The 8,097-nt window shown below is 51.2% G+C and overlaps 1 protein-coding gene across 1 annotated transcript; it reads right to left on the bottom strand.

Moving 5' to 3' along the window:
- Positions 1-5,430: 5,430 nt before the first annotated feature.
- Positions 5,431-7,802, bottom strand: LOC123145056 (tRNA pseudouridine synthase A). The gene is made up of 2 exons (XM_044564364.1): positions 6,356-7,802; positions 5,431-6,257 (listed from the first exon to the last, which is right to left on the bottom strand). Exons 1-2 carry the CDS (start codon positions 7,720-7,722, stop codon positions 5,918-5,920), a joined length of 1,707 nt encoding a protein of 568 aa, XP_044420299.1. The 5' UTR covers positions 7,723-7,802; the 3' UTR covers positions 5,431-5,917.
- Positions 7,803-8,097: the final 295 nt, after the last annotated feature.

The raw sequence follows: 8,097 nt of genomic DNA, 5'->3' as shown, positions 1-8,097 counted from the left end.
TGGTAAGCAGTATGACTATTATCGCCCACAACTCTTTGTGTTCTACTCGTGCATATAACATCTACACATAGACCTGGCTCGGATGCCACTGTTGGGGAACGCAGTATTTCAAAAAATTTACCTACAATCACGCAAGATCTATCTATGTGATGCATAGCAACGAGCGGGAGAATGTGTCCACGTACCCTCGTAGACCGAAAGCGGAAGCGTTAAGTAACGCGGTTGATGTAGTCGAACGTCTTCGCGATCCAACCGATCAAGTACCGAACGCACGGCACCTCCGCGATCTGCAGACGTTAAGCTCGGTGACGTCCCTCGAACTCTTGATCCAGCTGAGGCTGAGGGAGAGTTTTGTCAGCACGACAGCGTGATGACGGTGATGATGAAGTTACCGACGAAGGGCTTTGCCTAAGCACTACAACGATATGACCGAGGTGGAAATCTGTGGAGGGGGGCACCGCACACGGCTAAGATCAACTTGTGTGTCTATGGGGTGCCCCTTCCCCCGTATATAAAGGAGTGGAGGAGGGGAGGACCGGCCCTCTCATGGCGCGCCCAAGGGGGGAGTCCTACTCCCGGTGGGAGTAGGATTCCCCCTTTCCCTAGTTGGAGTAGGAGAAGAAGGAAAAGGGAGAGGGAGAGAAGGAAAGGGGGGCCGGCCCCCCTCCCAATTCGGATTGGGCTTGGGGGACGCGCCCCCACCTTGGCCACCTCCTCCTCTCTCCCACTAAGGCCCATTAAGGCCCAATGACTCCCCCCGGCGAATTCCCGTAACTCTCCGGTACTCCGAAAAATACCCGAACCACTCAGAACCTTTTCGATGTCCAAATATAGCCTTCCAATATATCAATCTTTATCTCTTGACCATTTCAAGATTCCTCTTCATGTCCATGATCTCATCCGGGACTCCGAACAAACTTCGGTCATCAAATCACATAAACTCATAATACAAATCATCATCGAACGTTAAGCGTGCGGACCCTACGGGTTTGAGAACTATGTAGACATGACCGAGACACATCTCCGGTCAATAACCAATAGCGGAACCTGGATGCTCATATTGGCTCCTACATATTCTACGAAGATCTTTATCGGTCAAACCGCATAACAACATACGTTGTTCCCTTTGTCATCGGTGTGTTACTTGCCCGAGATTCGATCGTTGGTATCTCAATACCTAGTTCAATCTCGTTACCGGCAAGTCTCTTTACTCGTTCCGTAATGCATCATCCCGCAACTAACTCATTAGTCACATTGCTTGCAAGGCTTATAGTGATGTGCATTACCGAGAGGGCCCAGAGATACCTCTCCGAAACATGGAGTGACAAATCCTAATCTCGATCTATGCCAACCCAACAAACGCCCTCGGAGACACCTGTAGAGCATTTTTATAATCACCCAGTTATGTTGTGACGTTTGATAGCACACAAGGTGTTCCTCCGGTATTCGGGAGTTGCATAATCTCATAGTCAGAGGAACATGTATAAGTCATGAAGAAAGCAATAGCAATAAAACTCAACGATCATAATGCTAAGCTAACGAATGGGTCGTGTCCATCACATCATTCTCTAATGATGTGATCCCGTTGATCAAATGACAACACATGTCTATGGCTAGGAAACTTAACCATCTTTGATTAACGAGCTAGTCAAGTAGAGGCATACTAGGGACACTCTGTTTGTCTATGTATTCACACATGTACTAAGTTTCCGGTTAATACAATTCTAGCATGAATAATAAACATTTGTCATGATATGAGGAAATATAAATAACAACTTTATTATTGCCTCTAGGACATATTTCCTTCATATTCATCTTCCTTTTCGTGGCCGCCTCAGCGAGCGTCGTCGCCGCCGTCGGCGGCCTTCGAGCTCGTTTGGCTCTGGCGGGTGCGGTGGGAGGGCAACGAGCCGTTGCCGAAGAGGCAGTGGCCACCAGCGAGGCCACTGGGGCGGTTGGAGGAGGAGCTTGGACGTGGTGGGTTTTTTCATCCCCAAATTCGACGTGAGTGGCGGTGCATCGATAATTTTCAGCGGCGAAACACCGGCGGCGATGGCCGACTGGGTGAAGGAAGGGTCCGGGCTATCCACTCTGGCCGGCCGGATGGTCATCGGTGGCGGCGGCAGGGCGCAGCAGCTCCGGCAGCGGGAGACAGGGCGGCGCGGGGTGAGAGAAAGAAAGAGGCGTCAGTTTTACTCGGTCACCACGGGAATGAGTGAAAATAAGGAGATTTAGAGCAACTCCAACGCGCTAACCCAAACGGACGGCGGATTTGTCCTCTTTTTGTCTGTTTGGGTTGGCCGCTCGCTCGGCGTCCACCCTCTTTAAGATTTGGGTCGGCAGTGCGCCCAACGGCCGCGACCCATTTCATGTCCGCACGCAAATTTCAAAAAAGGCCCACGGCCATATCATGCCAGCGACCATGTCATCGCCCGAAGTTCATGCCGGCACCATGCTAGCGCCGGCATACAATGCCAGCTTCAAAAAAACAGCACGCAGTTCAGCTGGCGCACTTGCCAGCGGCCGACACACATGCCAGCACACAAAAAAGGGCGGGAGAGTTCGACCACGCCATCACGGCCATGGTCATGCCAGCACACTTGCCGGCATACAAAAAAGTATGGCGCTCGCCGCCATCGATCACTAGCCGTCAAACTTGAGCATGTTGGCCTGCATCTTGTCGAACCACGGCCTCTTCCTTGGCGACACGGTGTTGAGATCCACCTTCATGATCTCCACCCCCGTCATCATGCTCGCGAGAGCCACTTCTTTCGCCTTGGTCTTGGCGTTGGCGGCCTCAATCTCTAACATCTTGGCTTGCTTCTCCGCCTCCATCTCAAGCATCTTGGCTTGCTTCTCCGCCTCCATGTCAAGCCTCCTTCTTTGGATCTCCATGAAGGCGTTCATTTGTTCTTCCTAGTATCACCGACGCTCCTCCTCCCTCGAGTCCTTCTTGGTCATCATTCCCTCCACGCTTGCGATCAAGGCGTTCGACGCCGAATCTTGCTTGTCCTCCTTCTTGGAGATGGTCTTCCCCCGCGGCCGTGGTTTCTCGCCGTCTTCCTCCTCCACAGCCTTCTTCCACCCACGCGACTTGAGGTCGGCATATTGCGCCTTGAACTTCTCCTCGTCTTTGATGACCCTCCAACAATGGGAGAGGTTGAAGCACTTGCCATCGTGCTGGACCTTGAATGCCTCCAAAGATTCGAATGCCTACAAATGAATTGCATGCAAGCATATTGGCAAATGGAAATGGACATGCAAGCATAAACGAAATGACACAAAGAGGGGTGCTTGCTAGCATACCATGTCTTGCATGTCGATGCCGCTCACAGATCGTGCCTTGATGCTCTCAAGGGTGGCACAAAAGTTGTTACACTCTTGTTGGATCACCTTCCAATGCTTCGAGATGGACACCCACCCGCGCGTGCTATGCATTTGGTACGGCGGAAATTTCTTGCGCTCATGGAACTCACGATGGACACGAGTCCAAAAGGTTGATGCCTTTTGTTCGGCGCCGGTCTTGGGGTTTTGCCCAATGTCCCTCCAACCCTCACAAAGAAGTTTGTCCTCGGCCGCCGTGTACGCCTTCGTCCGCCTGCTCTTGCGCTTCGGCTTCCCCCCGGTGGCTTGGTTGGCGAGCTCGTCCTTGAACAAAGTCTCCCCTTGGATGTCCAACTCATCCTCTTCCTCGAGGCCGTAGTCATCCGGAAACTCGTGGTCGAGTGGGAAGCCGTCCAGGTCCACGCCGACCTGATCATGCATGAAGGCGACCTGATCTTGATCAAAGGTGGACGACGTGAACGGCACTCGGCCATCCTGGCTTTGTGTCTCCTCGGGATCGTAGCCAGCCCCGGCAGCACCGCCTAAGGCCAGCGCACCACCCTTGAAGATGATGTTCTGCATGTAGTCATCGTCGCCGGAGGCCGACATTCCGTCGAACAAGTTGCGTGCGCCCGGCAGCACGTCCACTGGCATCTGTCGTGCGCATTTGCTCGCCCCTCCGGATGACGAGCCACCGGCCACCGCTGTGGCATTGAGGTCGATGGCCGCGGGTGTGGGTGTGAAAGGCGCCACCACGCTCACCTCGGGCGAGCACTCCCCGGAGAGTCGAGAGGCATGCGGGTAGGCCTGCGGGTAGACGTGGAAGCCGGGCATCGGCTGCGTCACCGACGCGCGGGGCGAGTCGGGTAGCACCATCCGAGGAAACACAGATGAGCCGGTGCTGGCCGCGGCCACGGCGACGTTGACGAGGCCGTGCTGGCCAGGGTTTAACCCTAGGTATATCAGCGCCTCCCTCGTTGCCGCGCGACGCGGGCGTTGGTGGCCTCCTGCTGCGCGGCGGCGGCGATGGTGGCCGCCGCGATGGCTTCCTCCCTCGCATCCGCTGCGTGCCTCCGGCCCTTTCTCTTCGCCGACTCCCTTGCCTGCTCGTTGGCCGTCGGCTTCTTCGGCTTGGGCGCGGTGGCGCTCTTGCGGGGGGGGGGGAGGCTTGCCTTTGCCGGAGGGGGCGTACGTGATGCAGGACGAGGCGAGGGAGGCGAGGCCAGCGGTGGCATCGAGGTCGGCGTCCATGGCGAGCGGCGGGAGCGTGCGCGGGCGGGAGGGTTTTGGGGAAAATGGAGGGAAATGGTGGAGGCTGTCACTCACCGTTAGGGGGATTTTGGGAGTTGGAGTAAATTTTTTACTTCACTAGGCAGAATAGGGGATCAGCTAGGTGCATCGAAAAGGAGTAAAATCGAATTTTTACTCTTTTATAGCTTTTTAGGGGATCGGTTAAAAATGCCCTCAGAGGTTAGAGCCAACGGGAAACTGGAAACCATATTATGCTTTTACCAAACGAAGCAGAGAAGGTTTCTCCCCAAACGAAAGAGAGTTTCTTCTTTGAAAACGAACTTGTACAAAAACAAGACAGAAGATATAAAAGGTTGGTATGACCATGGTAAGCTGGTCACATAGTAACATCTGAACCTAATTGTGCCCAAAGACAGAGAGTAGAGCAATGGGCTATCCCATCCAGCATCTTCCGTGTTCTCTTATCTGTGTTTGACCGTTATCAGCAGCAGGATAAGTCCAACAGAATGTGCTCTGCATACCAGCAATTGGGGTCCGGACAGCATTGTTGAGAAGTGGGAACCAGTAGCGGAGTTGAACTACTCCAGGAAAATACGACAAAGTGAGCAAATGTATGTACTCCCTCTTGAAACTAATATAAGACCTTTTAGATCACTAAAGCAGAGGGAGTACCAGAAGATCATGTGGCACAGGCGTACATGGATATGAACAAAATAAGTTAAAAATGTATGTATAATCCCTCCGTCCCAAAATATAAGACATTTTATGATAGTCGTTTTTTGACTATCATCAAAAAACGCCTTACATTTCGGAACGGAGGGAGTACTTCAAAGTGAGCAAATTGAACATTTGTCAAGTAACAGTAAACACACAGCAATTATGCTAGCAATGGATATGAGTCTGAATCAAGCCAAGACGAATGCACATAATGTGATTACAAGAAGAAAATGTAAATACTGTAATGTAACCTGAAAAGAATTAAAGACTAGAAACAACATATTTCAGGTCTAAGCCATACAATATATTGAACCTATTGAACTGCATGCTGGATTCAATGAAGTATTTTCCAGGGGGCATAATTCAGTCTCAGAGTGTTACATAGATCATATAAATCAACTTAAAAATATCTATCTGGGAAAGCTGATCTCCGCTGTAACAGATATTGCCTTAAGATAACACTAGAGCAGATAACTTATGCTTCCGACCATTTTGATGCCAGCACTTCATAGGACAAAAGCAGCAACCCTTTCTCTTCAGTCTTTATTCCAAGCAATGTTTCAACTCTCCAGGTGAACAGGACAATCAGAAATATCCATCGGTCTTGCATGTTCCTTGCAAAAAGTTACTCGCTTACATTATTACTAGGCATTTGCACTTCTTCCATATTCTCAACTACAGCCCCAACCTTTGCCTCAGATCCAGTGGTCTCCATGTAGCGGAAATCTGGATAGTTTCTGCTGTTCAATGAGTGCAACCAGAGTGCTACAGCTCCCTCCTTGTGTTCCATTGCAGCAATATGAGGGAAGATGTACTTGATCTTGAACTCTTCAGCCTCCTCAGCATAGGGTTCAATTGAAACTGCCTCATGTGTATCCATCCATTTTGAGTTATATGAGGTAAACATGCATTCATCGAGGTGGAGTCCAACCTCAGGTGCAGTAGGCACATTAAGTCTGATATCCCTGTAAGAAGAATATGACATAAACAATAAATCAGCAAGCAACACAAACTGACTAGATTGTGTTATATGTGTTAGCTGATAAGAAGTTAAGGACTTTACTTGCGAAAGGCAACGTCATAGATTGACTCAGGTGCACAGTTCCTCATCACTGCTATAGCAAGGCCAACCATCTTCCGGATCTGATGAAGCATGAAACTCTGCCCGACAACCTCGCATCTGACAAAATCAATCCCATCCAGACTAACAACGGTATTGGCAGTGAAGGAAATGATGTACCTCTTGGCTGCAGGATCCTCAGCTTTAGTTCTTGTGGTGAAGTTGTGGAAATTACGGGTTCCAACATAATGCTTGAGGATCCTATTGAACTTCTCTTTAACTTCATCAGTGTAAGCAAATGTGTTTTTCAGAAGGGGACTTTCTTCTCCATTTTCCTTCTGAATATTTGTAGCTTGCATTCTCTCCTTTTCAATATCTGCAGGCTCAAAATTATTCTCCTTCTCAGCTACAACTGAAGCAATGACATCGACTGAACCTACAGTTGAACAGATGGTCTCACTGGCGCTGGTTGGTACAGCTTCAGAATGGCAATTACCAACTGCAGTTTCAATATCACATTTTCCTGCCCCATTTGATCCCAGTTCAGCATTTTGAGCTTCTGTTCCATTACCAGAGCTCGGTAGATCAATCATTACACCATCTCCCAGCCCAGTCTCAGTAACAGAGCTTGCTGGAACAGATTTTGCATCCCCTAATTCTCCATGAGCAGCCACAGTTTCCTCTCCAGGCGTATCAAGAACCTTCTCCTCCTCGGAGTCGGGCAACTTCCCCTCCCGGCCCATAATATCTGGCACCTTCCTCCCCCTCTCGGAGCACTCCACGCACTTCGCAAGTTGGTTCTCACTCCCCGCGCTTGCCTTGACAGCCTCGCGGTCTGGGTGTGCGCTGGGGTCGAGCGCCAAGACGGGGAGCAGATACACATACCTCCGGCGGTCGCAGAACTTCTTAGCGCTGAAGGAGTTGGTGACGCGCACGTAGCCAAAGGCCCGGATCTGTGGTGCGAGCTTCGCATTCAGCCGGTCAATGAATCCCGGCGGGTCGACGTAGAAGCGTCCGGAGACAACTTGCGCGGCGGCGCTCACGCCCTTATCGGTGCGCGCTGCGCGTGCCCACTCGTATCGGGCGGGCGCGGCACGGTCGGCTTCAGGGACGGCGCCCGCCTGGTAGAGCGCCTCCTCGAGATCGCCCTCGATGGTGCGCGCGCCCGGATTCTTCTGCATACCCTGATACCCCGCGCCGCAGTAGGCCAGGATGATGGCCACCTTGCGGCGCTTGTAGCGGCGGCGAGGCTGCCCGGGGTCGGCGCCGGCGGCAGACAGCGAGGTGGGCTCCGGCTCGGGGTCGGAGGAGGAGGACATCTTGGGGCGCTTTGGATGGGGCGGGGAGGGCGGCGGCGAGGCGGCGGCCATGGGAGAGGCGGGGTTTTACTTTTTAGAAAGATTAGGGTTTGGGTGCGGATCGGCAAAGGGAAGGAGGGGGCACGGAATCGAATGAAACAGAGCTACAAAGAAACGGGAGGTTATTTTCTTCGCAAGGGAGAAACCCAAGAAATGTAAATGATAAGTACAGTAATTATTTACAATCTTTCAATTTACAAAACAGCCGTCTGATTCATCTATTCGATTCTTGCCGGGCAAGCGCCTCCTCTCTAAAAAAATCTATTCGATTCTTTCCTACTATTATTACTAGCAAAAGTATCCATTTATTAAACAATAAAATAATATACAAAACCAATGATTATGTTGAACACCTCTGACGACACTGAAAACCGTCAGTAGTCTTGA

This window comes from Triticum aestivum, chromosome 6D (assembly GCF_018294505.1).
Source record: "Triticum aestivum cultivar Chinese Spring chromosome 6D, IWGSC CS RefSeq v2.1, whole genome shotgun sequence".
Classification (NCBI taxonomy): Eukaryota; Viridiplantae; Streptophyta; class Magnoliopsida; order Poales; family Poaceae; genus Triticum; species Triticum aestivum.
This window is presented reverse-complemented; position numbering and strand designations above follow the sequence as displayed.

Coding starts and splice junctions, on each gene's coding strand:
- LOC123145056 (XM_044564364.1), bottom strand. CDS start 7,722: ATGGCCGCCGCCTCGCCGCCGCCCTCCCCGCCCCATCCAAAGCGCCCC. Junction 6,258..6,355: donor TATGACGTTGCCTTTCGCAA/GTAAAGTCCTTA, acceptor TTCTTCTTACAG/GGATATCAGACTTAATGTGC.